General features: G+C 38.7%; 1 protein-coding gene across 1 annotated transcript in view; it reads right to left on the minus strand.

Moving 5' to 3' along the window:
• Positions 1 to 7,588: 7,588 nt before the first annotated feature.
• Positions 7,589 to 15,802, minus strand: part of trpc3 (transient receptor potential cation channel, subfamily C, member 3) — a 29,993-nt gene continuing 21,779 nt past the window's right edge. The window contains exons 7-12 of the mRNA XM_066719825.1: positions 15,447 to 15,711; positions 13,796 to 13,991; positions 12,001 to 12,210; positions 9,562 to 9,645; positions 9,295 to 9,370; positions 7,589 to 8,938 (exon numbers count right to left, since the gene is read on the minus strand). Of these exons, the coding sequence (XP_066575922.1) occupies positions 8,796 to 8,938; positions 9,295 to 9,370; positions 9,562 to 9,645; positions 12,001 to 12,210; positions 13,796 to 13,991; positions 15,447 to 15,711 (974 nt within the window). The 3' untranslated portion in view covers positions 7,589 to 8,795. The remainder of the gene's footprint in view (positions 8,939 to 9,294; positions 9,371 to 9,561; positions 9,646 to 12,000; positions 12,211 to 13,795; positions 13,992 to 15,446; positions 15,712 to 15,802) is intronic.

A 15,802-nucleotide genomic window follows, 5' to 3' on the forward strand; every position in this document is an offset into this window, starting at 1 on the left:
TCATGAAACAATATTGAAAACACACATCCAGTCCATTCGTCCGCCTCTATATTTTCGCAGAAGCACCACCGGCACACAAACAGCAGCCACCCGAGCTGCTCCACCGATGCGATTCCCCCGACAGCTCGGTGACATGTTCCCAGCCTGCACCCTGGGCTTCACTTTGATTCATTAAATAAAGCACTCTTTCGCATTTTTTAGTGTGCTTTCCTGCAACAAAATGCCGCTTTTATTTTTAAAATAATAATAATAATAATACTATAACATGTGAGCAGAAGGCAACCTGGGAAGCATGTGGGCAACAAACAAACAGCAGCGTATTTGTGCCGCTAGAGGGCAGCACACTCCCGTTTGCAGCGTTGAGTAATACATGCTTCTTCTTTTCCGAAACTGTATTGTTACTAAGTATTACTAAACATCATAATACAACAACATACTAGGTGTTTTAATCATCCATTTCCAGGCTACAATCACCCTTGTGTTCAAAGCAACAAGCGCAGCTCAAAACACATTTTCAACAGCCTACGTGGTAATATTTTTGGTAGGCCTTTATCACCTTCACATGTATTATTCAATTAATCTTACCACATCAAACCATTTGGGTGTTTCACAATTCATATTTTTGTTGTGGTTTAATACCTCAAGATCGGCTCCACTAGCACCGCACTAAACGCACAGCTGAGGACCGAGAGCAAAAACATCCCACATCCTCCGTGAAGAGGGCACGTCCGCGTAGCGCAGTTCTGCGCAGGTCTGCGCTGCCCCGCCAATGGGATCGCTGGGATTGTGCAAATCTGTGCAGAACTGCGGAAGTGCGTTTCACAAGACACGTGTGACCAGTTGTTAAAATGTTTCTGAATAAGAGCAACAAAACTAGGGGCTGCTGTTTTCCTGGCTGCTTTCTAAACACGAGAAACAACAATAAGTCGTTTACATCCATCAATTTGTGAAATGGCTTCGCGCTGTGCAAGTACTCCGTTTGTAGGAAGGCTACTCATAATATTGCACTTAAAATATAACAACCACCACAATAATGACCCGTGTAAGTTTATTCTATTTGTGAGGAAACTTTAAGTTGATATACACTCACCTAAAGGATTATTAGGAACACCTGTTCAATTTCTCATTAATGCAATTATCTAACCAACCAATCACATGGCAGTTGCTTCAATGCATTTAGGGGTGTGGTCCTGGTCAAGACAATCTCCTGAACTCCAAACTGAATGTCTGAATGGGAAAGAAAGGTGATTTAAGCAATTTTGAGCGTGGCATGGTTGTTGGTGCCAGACGGGCTGGTCTGAGTATTTCACAATCTGCTCAGTTACTGGGATTTTCACGCACAACCATTTCTAGGGTTTACAAAGAATGGTGTGAAAAGGGAAAAACATCCAGTATGCGGCAGTCCTGTGGGCGAAAATGCCTTGTTGATGCTAGAGGTCAGAGGAGAATGGGCCGACTGATTCAAGCTGATAGAAGAGCAACTTTGACTGAAATAACCAGTCGTTACAACCGAGGTATGCAGCAAAGCATTTGTGAAGCCACAACACGTACAACCTTGAGGCGGATGGGCTACAACAGCAGAAGACCCCACCGGGTACCACTCATCTCCATTACAAATAGGAAAAAGAGGCTACAATTTGCACAAGCTCACCAAAATTGGACAGTTGAAGACTGGAAAAATGTTGCCTGGTCTGATGAGTCTCGATTTCTGTTGAGACATTCAGATGGTAGAGTCAGAATTTGGCGTAAACAGAATGAGAACATGGATCCATCATGCCTTGTTACCACTGTGCAGGCTGGTGGTGGTGGTGTAATGGTGTGGGGGATGTTTTCTTGGCACACTTTAGGCCCCTTAGTGCCAATTGGGCATCGTTTAAATGCCACGGCCTGCCTGAGCATTGTTTCTGACCATGTCCATCCCTTTATGACCACCACGTACCCATCCTCTGATGGCTACTTCCAGCAGGATAATGCACCATGTCACAAAGGTCGAATCATTTCAAATTGGTTTCTTGAACATGACAATGAGTTCACTGTACTAAACTGGCCCCCACAGTCACCAGATCTCAACCCAATAGAGCACCTTTTGGATGTGGTGGAACGGGAGCTTCGTGCCCTGGATGTGCATCCCACAAATCTCCATCAACTGCAAGATGCTATCCTATCAATATGGGCCAACATTTCTAAAGAATGCTTTCAGCACCTTGTTGAATCAATGCCACGTAGAATTAAGGCAGTTCTGAAGGTGAAAGGGGGTCAAACACAGTATTAGTATGGTGTTCCTAATAATCCTTTAGGTGAGTGTATAAAACACTGTTTTAGTATGAAAAGTCATAAATATACAGTTTGTCGGTGTCTGTAACTCAATATATCCCCAATGGCGTCTGTTGTTATGTACTATCGGTACACAGAATTACTGTTGCATGGCTTCTTTATCACTTCTTTTAGAGTATTAAACTAGTACATTTTAAGCGAATTAGACAAGTACTTACTTTCCACGAGTAGTTCACGGGAAACACTGGAGAGAAAATGGCGCCGTGGCTCCAGGCTGCAGAAATGAAAGCAATGAAACAAACCCTTCGCATCTTACTGTGGGTCCGGGTGTCCGTGGGCCGCGTTTAGAGACCAGCAAAGCCACAGGCGAGCTGGTCGGTCCTGGCAAAATTGAACCTGCAGCCGCGCACCAACACCGGCGCCACAGCAAACACGAAACTGAAACTTAATACGAGCCCGACTTGCGCCCCCAACTCGCAGCGTCCACTGCGCGCAATGACACGTGTGGCGATATGCCTTCAAAATAATATCTCGATATAAGTCGGGGCGATACACGATACACATCTCGATATTGCTTGTTTTTGTCCAATCAAGCTGCAAAATAAGACCAAAGACATTCAGTCTTGGTTATTGTGGTTATTCTGTGTTATTCTGTGTCAGTTCACGCTCCTCCATATCTGTCTGTGTTTCTGACGCACATTACTTACCTCCACCTGACACGTGTGGAAAAACCGGGGAGAACTTTGAAATCTGTTCTTCTTCATTCGTTTGTAACCATTACTAGTAACCCCCTGAATCTAATCACTTCCCCCTGTGCTTAATGAAGCAATTATTGTGATCGGCTGTTCTCCACAGAACAGAGCATGACTTTTTACATACAGGAACTTTTACATTACCCTCAGTAGAAGATATGACCCAAATAACAAATGATTTGTAATAATAATAATAATAATAATAATAATAACATAATAATAATAACATTAATCAAAATAATAATAATAATAATTAAAAACTACCATCACTTTTGTCGTTACCACACCTTTGAGAAAAGTGGGATTTGAGACACAACGAAATAAACCATAGAGCATAATATGAAACGATAGATGTTTTTCTATCGTCACACGACATATATTGTCATATCGCACTGCCCTATTTGTAAGGTGATGAAGAATTACCTGGTCATATTGAATAGTAACGAATAAGTCCATGAATAAAATTGCATTGTACTTATGCATTGACATTGTTAAAAGGAAAATGGTCATGACAGTATCTAAATTCTGAGGTGGGAAATACAGACACAAATTCTTTCACTTTTATTCTTGGACTAACCCTTACAGATTATCAACATTCAGATACTGACCAACTGAGACCAAACTCCAAAGCAGAGCCCACAGATGATGAGGAAAGCGTACATGTACATAGAGGGCCACTGGTCGGTTCAGGGGCCACATTGAGAGCACAGAGCTAGAGAATTCCACGGAGACAGACACACACACACAGTCCCTGCAGGCACATGTTCTCAAGTGATAAACGATGATGGGGGCCTTAGTGAAACAGGGACTGATAACCCGTACACAAGCAACCCAGTTGGTTTAGACCCTGGGTTTGGAAGCACTGAGTCACCTGCGCCGTGCCCGACCCCGGAGGGTCCATCCTCCCCAGGCCACATCCAGCAGGGTTCTGTCTGCCCTGTGCCAAACCTTGGAGGGTCGACTTAACCCATATAACAATGGTAGATTGGCTGAAACCTTAACAAATAATATGAGCCTTATGTTATAATAATAAATACGTTTTTGGCACTTTAGTAAGTGTGCACATTCTATTTTTGACTAATTTATCTTTGACTCAGCACCTTTAATATTTTTTGGTGTGCGTGTGTTCTCTACTTTTTAGTCCTTCAGCTACAAGCCAGGACTCAGAGCACTCCTTAAAGGAGGACAACAAACCAGCTGTCACTAGAGCACCATGCAGAAAGTGAAGACTTTAGAGTATGACCAGTGCCAGCATTGCTGGAAGATTTGCTAGGGGCAAGCAAATCTGGGAAAACCAGAAGAAAAATATTCTTGGAACATACAGGAACTTTAAAGTTTGTTACAGTTGTGTCCTTAATGTGTAGGACGTGGGCGACCTTTTCTATAAGAGTGCCCATTCGGTAACCGTGTGTTGTTTTGCACTCCCATTTTCATGTGGGTTACACATAATGCATAATGATTACTAATTGCAACGATTCACAAATAAATGCTAATGAGGACATGACTAGTGGCTGATGAGTTTGGTAGCATTTGATATTAGCTGTTTTTCACTTAGGTCTTCTGGTCCAAATCTTATCAATTTGAATCGTCAACTTTGGTGGTATTTTTCATATCATAGATTAAGTATTCATCTTGGTATAATCATAAGACATACTACTGATAGACACTCAGTTAAAACCGCTGCATAAAACAGTCTTTCCTTAGACTGGTCTTACTTAGTCAATCATGGTCGGCATCGATTGTTTAGGTGCCGTGACCAGCGTCAAACGGAGACCAGCAGCAACCAATGAAAGTTGAGCTGATTAATGAATAAAGAGAAACAGGAAGAATAAACATGACAAGAGTATTTGATTTTCATAAATATTTATTCAAATACTTAAAATACAAAATGGTTGTTCTGGGGCAGGTTTAAAAATACTCTAATACAGGGAAAATATTATTTTCAAATACAAATACCAATTAGTATCTAATTGACCCAGGTCTGCGCAAAATATTGATACCTACAATGTGATGATTATACTGTGGGATGAGTATAGCCTGTGACTGTTGCTCACCAGAGTATACAGGCTATTGCCCTCGCCTCCCCAGCCATGTCTTCAACGACACACTCTTTTTGTTATGCTTTTTGTGTTTTTCCGCACAGACAAACGCAAACAGCAAAGGCGGCGAGCTTGTAAATGTCCGGGTTCATGTTTGTTTACTTTTTGTAAGGATGGAAAAAGCGTGTTTCTGAGAGATGTGTCATGAAGTGTGTGACCCCCTGTACTTCATAGTGTGCTCTCCTTCATGATGCAAAAGACGTAAATTCAGTGAAAGACGTTAAGTGTGAGCTGCCCACCGTTCTCAAAATATTAGAAATTGTGTAGTGTGACCCTAGCATTACTTGCCTTAGAATAGTCTAACTGTCAAATTAAGAGTAATGGTTAAGACTACTCTAATATAGTTTTATGCAACTGGCCCCTGGTTTATAAGTTATAGATCCAGTATGCTTTAAACAGCTAAAAAAATAAAATAAATAAAAAAGTAAAAGTAAGTGTAATCTTATAAACAATCCTGGTGTTTTAGAAGATAGCAAAATGAAAAACAGATGGCTACAAATATATTCACACTGCCTCCAATATGTATTCATATAAAGGTACCTAGATTGTGTTTCTCATCAAGACCACTTAAGAAGACACACCAAATGGTATAATTAAATGAACATATGAGAATTAACAGACTGTTTATAGAATATATAGAGAGCTCATTCTTCTGCTTGCTTCATTAATTTATACTATGTATGTGGGGTGGTGTCTGTGATTGTGCTTGAATAAAAATTTGAAATAGAAAATACCAATCCAACAATATTTTTTTCCAAAGCTTTACCAACATTTTAAATAGAAAACAAATATAAAAAACAGTAACATTTACCAATCAACATCATGGGCTAAAGATGCCAGAATTCGCAGTTCAATGTGAAATCTCAGGTCATAACACACATGGAAATGCATAGCATTGGGCACAGGGTCTTTTCGTATTAATTATTTATATGAAGGTTTTCTATTTTACAGTTCTTCACATCAAAAACCAAAGGACAGCTTTGCATTTCCATGTGCATATTTTTTTTTTTAAACACTATGTTTTCCCAGATTATTATGTAGGAGTTTTTTTTTTTTTTATGACTACAACAAATATATAATTACTACTATGCTAATTACATTGAAGTGTAAAGTTTGGGTAAAAACACTAATGGCATATTCCATCATATTCCATTTCAAAAGGATAAAGCTTTCAGCAAACTGTGTTTATATATATATATATATATATACACTCACCTAAAGGATTATTAGGAACACCTGTTCAATTTCTCATTAATGCAATTATCTAACCAACCAATCACATGGCAGTTGCTTCAATGCATTGAGGGGTGTGGTCCTGGTCAAGACAATCTCCTGAACTCCAAACTGAATGTCTGAATGGGAAAGAAAGGTGATTTAAGTAATTTTGAGCGTGGCATGGTTGTTGGTGCCAGACGGGCCGGTCTGAGTATTTCACAATCTGCTCAGTTACTGGGATTTTCACGCACAACCATTTCTAGGGTTTACAAAGAATGGTGTGAAAAGGGAAAAACATCCAGTATGCGGCAGACCTGTGGGCGAAAATGCCTTGTTGATGCTACAGGTCAGAGGAGAATGGGCCGACTGATTCAAGCTGATAGAAGAGCAACTTTGACTGAAATAACCACTCGTTACAACCGAGGTATGCAGCAAAGCATTTGTGAAGCCACAACACGTACAACCTTGAGGCGGATGGGCTACAACAGCAGAAGACCCCACCGGGTACCACTCATCTCCACTACAAATAGGAAAAAGAGGCTACAATTTGCACAAGCTCACCAAAATTGGACAGTTGAAGACTGGAAAAATGTTGCCTGGTCTGATGAGTCTCGATTTCTGTTGAGACATTCAGATGGTAGAGTCAGAATTTGGCGTAAACAGAATGAGAACATGGATCCATCATGCCTTGTTACCACTGTGCAGGCTGGTGGTGGTGGTGTAATGGTGTGGGGGATGTTTTCTTGGCACACTTTAGGCCCCTTAGTGCCAATTGGGCATCGTTTAAATGCCACGGCCTACCTGAGCATTGTTTCTGACCATGTCCATCCCTTTATGACCACCATGTACCCATCCTCTGATGGCTACTTCCAGCAGGATAATGCACCATGTCACAAAGGTCGAATCATTTCAAATTGGTTTCTTGAACATGACAATGAGTTCACTGTACTAAACTGGCCCCCACAGTCACCAGATCTCAACCCAATAGAGCATCTTTGGGATGTGGTGGAACGGGAGCTTCGTGCCCTGGATGTGCATCCCACAAATCTCCATCAACTGCAAGATGCTATCCTATCAATATGGGCCAACATTTCTAAAGAATGCTTTCAGCACCTTGTTGAATCAATGCCACGTAGAATTAAGGCAGTTCTGAAGGCGAAAGGGGGTCAAACACAGTATTAGTATGGTGTTCCTAATAATCCTTTAGGTGAGTGTATATATATATATATATATATATATATATAAACTTTCTAATAAAAAATTAGATCTTTATTGTTGACTACTATTTGCATTTCACCCCATATCAACATTGGACAAAAGCAATAAAATATTTACCCTGCATAGATTCATCAATTTTTCAAAAGTCTAAACATATTTTAATCCATATAGTGCAGCAGTAATCGCCTGCATAATCTGAAACCTATAGGATGAAAGATGTCACCAATGTCAGGTGTTTTCTTGTTAATACTGAGAACTAAATTGACAGAATTGAATTCCAAAATATACTTACCAGACAATGTTTTAGATAGAAACACTGCCAGTCAGATTGAACAAACAAACAAATAAATAAATAATTACCTCGACCCTGAAAACATCCTCTGTTGTTTTGTTAAAACACAGCACAAATTCTAATTATTTTCTTAAAATTATAAATTGGACGGCTTTGAAGCTAGAATTTATATTTTATACTAGAAGTAGGCTAGTCACACAGATTGTTATAAATATTTATACCTATAACTTATATAATTAAATCAATAATATAACTATATGTTATATATAAAATGTGATTAATATTGTATATTGTGATCAAAATAATGTAACGCAAAGAATATATCATGCCCCACTGCCATAGAATAAATGTACTAAATATTATCTATATCCTAAAAGCTATTTTATCTGTTGAAGAAAAATCAGCTTAATTTTGTGCCTTTACCCATTTTTAAACGGCAAAACGTATATCTCTTTATTTAACTTAATTAATAAATGTGTCCAACTTTTCTTACAGAAAAATACATTTTTTCATTCTACATTCTGGTAAACTAACAATAAAGTTAATAATTCAGTTTTTAAGTAATCAAATCACATTGTTATTGCCATAATCTGTGCTGATTTATTAAACCATGTTTGTACTAGGTAGCAGTGAGTTAACCTGTAGAAAGGTAAACAGGTACTATTCTTAAAAGCTGACACAAATGTCTGTATTTTTCATTGTTGTCAATTGGTTGAAACTTGTATAAGAGTATAAATAAAATAAAATAATCAGCATTAAATAAAATAAATCAACTTATCAGGACTGAAATGAAAATTGCTACATTTCGGAGGGTTTAGGTGTTTTGGAACATATTTTACTGTAAATCAAACAACTGATCCTGGAATTGGGTGTGGGTCATAGACTGCTTCGAAAAGTACAGTCATTCAGTGAGGCTGTGAAGTACTATTGTCTGCTAATTGCATGTCATTCACATCTTGTCATGTTAATGTTGAGTTTATCACTGAGCTTCTGTATCAGTAGGGACAGTTCCTCCGTGGCTTGAGACTTGTCTTCCAGAAGCTCATAGCGCAGGCTTGATATGTCCTGTTTAATCTCTTTCAGTTCACCTGCAAAGCACATACAAACAATACCTTAGCACAGAGTGCAGCAGCAACAAATCCTCTAAACATATATGAACTAAGGATTTCCGAATTTCAAGCTGGAAGTTAAATAATTATAGGATTCTGACATTGTATGTGGATCAAATACGAGAATTTTATTCTCACAAATCATTTCTAAAAACAAATAATTTTGCTAGTGGTTGCTACTGTAACCACTGTTGTAACAGTACTCCAACAGTGTATTGTTCTTACAATATTGGTTGTTGTACAATGGCATTCATCTGTTATCAACTCCGGGGGAGTGTTGAGTACGAACCATTTTAGCTTTGTTAGTATAACATTACTTTAAAAAAAAGTCTTACCTTCATTAACTTCGTCATTCTCCTTGTCAACTTGTGCTTTTAACACATATCGTTTTATGAGACGTTTCATTATTTGCTGTAAAAACAAAGTAGAAATGTTTGATCTGATTTTATCCCTATGACTTTGAATTCTCTACCTGAATATTAAAGAATGCAACTTAAATTATGATGGTTTTACCACTGCACCCTTCTTAAAATAAGCATGTATGTATTTAGTATGAGAAATAGCCCAGATAGGTTTCCTTAACAAAGTTATTTTGCACTTACTTGATAGCGTGTTGGTTGGTTAAGTATACTGTTGAAACTGTGGGACTCAGCAATTCTCAGATTTGACTGTGTGAAGAGATTCAACTGCAACAGTAAAACACAAGAAAGCACAAAAGATTCATGCTATGTTACACTGCTAACATTTTTCATTTTTATTTTAGTTTATATGAGAATCAACAATACATCAATAAAACAGGCTAGATCTGCAACTACAAACTACATACATAACTTGCATTCTAAATAAATTAAATATTTATTACATAAAACGATATATATCAAGTTGAGCTTATAATCCTTTCCTGTAGGAAGAGCCACATACATGTATCCAATTGTATTGTAATGTTTTATTGATTCTCCTTTAGGGAGAGGCTAACGGCTCTCTATACTAGATCTGTAATTACAAAGCCTGTTGGGACAGTAATTTATATGCATGCAAATCTTCAGCTGAGCCTTAAGATTGAAGTTCATTGTTGTTGTAAGACAGTAGAATCTTACTGGAGATTTAATGTTCAGGAGAGATGCAGTGTTATCGTATTCAAAGCAACAATTTATGTTTGTTTGGGAAACTCTAAACCTATTTAACAGTCTTTCTCATGCAAAAGGAAAGAACCTCCTTTGTGGGGTTCAAAGGAGATGAACGCAATCTGGATCAATCAACTCACCTCCAAAATTATTGGCAGCGTTGATAAAGATGAGCAAAAAAAAAAAAAAAAACACAGGCAATGAGCTATATGCTATTCTCCAAAATATTGGAACATTTTATTATTTTAAACTAATACAATTGCTCAGGGGAAGCATTTATTTTGAAAACGTTTTTTCTTTTTCTCAAAAAGTTAGGTGTCAAAATTATTGGCAGCCCTAAAGATTCTTATTAATAAAATCAAATCAAATGAAATCTGCATTACATCTTTATTAAGTACACCTCAGTCTTAAATAACTGTATTTGTGGCCTTCCATGGCTTCCTGTTTCACTGGGGTATAAACACGAGGTAACACACGTGTAAAATACATTTTTCATCCATCACCATGGGGAAAGGCAAAGAATTCACAAATGAAAAGACAAATGGTAGTTGAACTTCATAAATTAGGCAATTGGTACAAAACAATTGCTAAAAATCAAAATACAGTATACCACTTACCACTATTAGGGCAATAATTAAGGAGTTCAAAACCAGTGGAACAGTGGTAAACCGGCTTGGTGCATATAAGTGCATCTTGCCTCCAAGCACAGTGAGCAAGATGGTTCAGGAGGCAAACAAGATCCAAGGGCCACAGTTGGAGAATTACAGAACTTGGTTGCTTCATGGAGTCACCAAGTCTCCAAATCTACAATTAGACACCACCTCCATGACAATAGCCTATTTGGAAGGGATGCCAGATTTTTTATTTGTAATGAGAGCAACCAACAAAGGTAAGCACCCGGAGTTTGCTAAACGTCATTGGCACTTGGATTGGAACCAGATAAGATGAAGATCTTTGTGTGAGCTCTTTGGCCTCACACTCCAGCGGCGCATATACAGAAAAGAACCTCATATCTACAGTAAAATATGGAGGTGGATCTTTGATGTTATGAGACTGCTTTGCTTATACTGGTTAAAGGTCAATGGCATCATGAATTCTACCAAATACCAGGATATTTTATTATAAAACCCTAGTTGCCTCTACCAGGAGGCTGAAACGTGGGTGCAAGTGGATCTTCCAGCAAGAAAATGACCCAAGCACACATCAAACACAAAGACATGATTAATTGAAAATCCCATTGAACACTTGTAGTTTGAGTTGAAGAGGGCAGTCTGTAAGCACAAACCAAAGGATATCATGGATTTGGAATAATTCTGTATGGAAGAATGGTGTATGATCCCTTTCAAAAAAGGCTCAGTTATCCTTGCAAGGGGAAAGTGCATAAAGTACTGAAAACAAGGGTGCAAATAATTGTGACACTTAATTGTTTTGGAAATGTATAATTTTAGAAATTGTAATGTTGGTTGATTTCCTTAAATCATGAATAAAGTACAATATATTCCACATCTTGGAAAATAACAATATAGCTCATTACCTATGTTGTTTATTTTATACAGCCACAGTCAACGGATTTGAACCAAGTTTAATTAATGCCAAAGATATATTTTCAATTTTATCATTCATTCATCCTAGTGAGTACTAGTAATGATTCCAGTTGAGATAAAACAGGGGTACCAATACTGCATCTCTACAGAAATCCTGTACTGCTTTTCAAAGGACAACGGACAAATCAGTGTTATTATCAATAGTATCTCTAAAAGGGGTTCAAAGAAAATAAAAACTGCTTTTTCATATATTTGCTCTGCAATGAAAAAAGCCAAAGGAGATTTTGAAAGTGATCTGATGGTTAACTGCCTACATCTGACCAGGTGAAGTGATTTATCTTTATATAGAACATGGAGAGATTGGAACACTTACCCTTGATTTAGAATTGTCCATACCCAGCTCCACATCTTTCTTCAACCTCCTCCGTCTGCATCTGAAGAGGTTCACCACCCTCTTAATGAGGTTGAAGAAAGACTTTGGACTGGGTACAATGCTGAATGGAGGCGGCAGCGTCTTTCCATTGTCAAAGTAAGACAGCCAGAGCTTGGACCGGGCAAATTTCCACTCCACGTCTGCATCATCCTTCATAACATCAAGAGAAGATTTTCAGACATCCTGGTTTCACGTAGGTATTTCATGACAGAATCAGGGCCAGATCAAAACTTCAACCTAGCCGCTCATAGTAAACTACACAACCAAAAGCAGTTATGTACGAGAAGAAGAAAGAAGCATCTAATTTGAATTAGCAGGTCAGTGAAAATCTTGTTTTAATCTGGTCGTAACATTTTGTGCATGAATGCGGATTTCCTTTGACAATGAGTTCCAAAATGGGTCAATGAACCTGGGACTTTTAGATCAGCTCTCATTTTTAATCATATTCAATCATTTGTTCAGTCATGCACTGCTTGAAATCCATACTACTACTGAATTACGTGTGTTCGGTGCCTCAACTCGTAACATCATGTACAGTCGTATTGCACCATTCATGTTAGACTCTCACATGATATAGAAATTCCTTGGATTGTTATACTTTCTCAGAAGATCATTTCAAGTGACCTAAGGGTGACCGATAAGGCGTTCAAGCTGCTCAGTGTACTTTCAGTTACACACAACATGATAAATTACACACACAGAACAAATCTTGACGAGATCCGTAGAACTGCCAAGAACTATACGAGGCAGACCGTGACAATGACTTATACTTTGTCCAAGATGACAAGTAATGGATCAATGCTGTGCCACAGCAATTTCCATTACTTATTTTATAAAACATTGCAACCCATTTAGAATTCTTCACATTCATTCTGAGGGATTATAAACCTTTTTTTGAATATCTTAGATCAGTTGTTTAATGTATATATTTAAAACACAGACACATAGTAAATACTATAGGATATACAAAGGAGATTGTGTTGAAACTGCATTATTAGTAATATGGCACTTTCTTCGAATCAAAAATGTAACCGCTGTGAGGTTTGTAGTTTTCTATTAGCGGGTGGGTCAAAGTTTTGATTTCATCCGGCCCCACATCTGGAATAGTGCATACAGTTCTTGCCTATGCATTATTCAGAATATAATAATATAAGAAAGTACTTGGGAGAGCAACCAGTCTCAACCCAGGGATCCAGGGCATGAGTTATGGGAAAACACTGTTGGAATTACATTTCTTGAGTGTTGGTAAATCAGTAGTAGGTAAGTTAGTAGATTAATCAGAACACATGGATGCAAGTGAGATATTTTTAAGAAAGATACGGGAAAACACTTTAACAGAATTACCAATAAATTAAATAAACTGTGAAGTCACAATACGTAAGTTAATCCACTAGGCTATTGCTAGATTCAGTCAGTGCTGTGATAAAATCATTTTGTTTGTAAATTACAAGTTCAGATGCCTTAAATGGATGGTTCTCCTTGTCAAATACTGTTTTTACATAAAGGATATCAAATTATAAAGTGGGTTTATAATTTAAATTGCGGACTGGTAATTAATGATCTATTTTGCTAATGAGAAATAGACAAAAATAAAACTGCTTCTATTAAACAATCCAGGAATGTTTTAACGAGAGGCACGTTTTTATGGTTAAATGTTCTACCTCTTGACTAAAATATTGCTGCATTGATGCTCAATTGATAGACGGTGTGAAGAGGAAGCTGAGAGTGCCCATACCTCTATTTCCTGATAGGAGCTGTTGATCATGGCAATCAGCATGTTGAGCAGCACCACCACCATTGTGACGTTGTATATTCCGTACAGCACGTAGCCGATGTTCTCAATGAATTTGTGATCGTATTTAAGAACCACTGATGACACTTCAGACAGTCCAAAAATAGACCAGAACAGAGTTTTGAAACTCTCTTCAACTCTAGAAGAGGACAGAAATATAAACATATCACATTATGAATTTGAAACATTAAAAATCTTGCCCTTTAAAAATGAAGTCTCCGATTGTGTTAATAATTTAGATTTTTGTTATTATGCATACATACACACACACACACATCCTTCGTTTCTTGGATAATAGAATTGAATGCTATGGTAAAATGTGATGGTTGCAAAGACAACAGTATAGCATATAGGTTTTTTATTTCGTGTCTTGCTGGGAGCAGTTAACCTTCCCCTGAGCTCAGTCCAGTATGAAATTAGAAGGTAACGGAGTCATCAGTGTCAACATGCTGATTGCGTTATGCTGTGCGCTTCAATGCCGGGAATGCCTTCCCTCAGGGTATCGTGAGGCTCTTGACTCCTATTTAAAAACTGCATTTTGGGGATGTTGGGTTGTGGAAGGCAGGTTTGTTTTCCTTAGTTATATTTTTCTGCCCTGGATTGTTACTGTGCTGCAATCTTAACAGCACCCATTTAAGGTTAGATAGCATTATAGGTTATAGGTTATATAAGGGTAGATATAGATAAAGGTCCTTTCAACGATTAATCAAAATATATCCGCCTGACAGTAGTGTCATTGAAGGTTTGCCTGAATTCTCCTCCTGTTGCATCATGTTTCAGACACAATGCAGATTTGAATACATATGGGTATTTCTCAATTCAGCTTCAAATTCAGTTCTTGTGCATTTTCACCCCACCCCCCTGAAACAAATCGCTCACTCCCTAAACACAAACAATCAGTACATAATCGTAATACTAAAAAGGATAAAGGCTTTATGGAATTGATTTGGGTACAGAGGGGTTCAGTTTACACAGGGAAAGTCATCTGGGTAAAGATGTTTTATAGGTATGTCACATCATTTCAGCCCTACCTTACACTGTAAATTCAGTAACCCATATTTTTCACACTGTGAAATGGATCGTACAGAGACGCCTGTTCAGTGGCACTCGAACACTCATGTTAGATTGTTTCCCAGTGCAAATAAAGCAGTTGTAACGTACCGCGGGCTTGGGAACAAGGGGACCCAGTTGCGGTGCAGGTGGGATGGTCAGACAGGCGTGGGTCGGGTACCGGCAGATAGTGCAAACAAGGAAAAGGCAAAGACGGAGTCGTGGCCACGGGCAATGGTCGGGTGATCAGGCAAACACGCAATCAGGGGAAGCGCAAGTTCGAGGTCGGGAAGTCAAAAGGAGGTCAAGCAAACTAGATTATAACAAGGCACGGGGAGACTTCGCGATGGCTGGGAATTGGTGAGGGGTTTATAAGAGAGGCAGGAGAAGGAAGGTAATTGGTGCTGGGTAGTGCTGGGCGAATGAGAGCTGAGGGAGGTGAGAGTGTGTGCACTGGGGATTGACGAATGTGGAATGACTGGATTAGAACTCCGGTGAGGAGGTGGAGAAGTACAGGGGGAAACCGTGACAGCAGTACACTCACGTGGTGAAAGCCGGGTTGACTTTAGCTCCGAGGTAATAGGAGTACAGAATAAACATCCCAATCATGAAGGCCAGGAACACCATGATGAACAGAACCATGAACTTGAAGATGTCCTTCACTGTTCGGCCCAGGGAGATTTGCAACGGGCCGAAGCTCTCATTCGCGGGCAGAATATATGCAATCCTGGAAAAACTGAGCACCACGGCGATGGCATACAGACCCTCAGATATGAGCTGCGGGTCCGAGGGCAACCATTTATCTCTTGCTGAAAGACAAAGTACAATATGTTGTTGGTGCTGTTATAGGTTTAATGCACAACATTGAAATATATATGCAGGGTATAGAACATTTTCATA

This window comes from Amia ocellicauda, chromosome 13 (genome assembly GCF_036373705.1).
Source record: "Amia ocellicauda isolate fAmiCal2 chromosome 13, fAmiCal2.hap1, whole genome shotgun sequence".
NCBI classification, from domain to species: domain Eukaryota; kingdom Metazoa; phylum Chordata; class Actinopteri; order Amiiformes; family Amiidae; genus Amia; species Amia ocellicauda.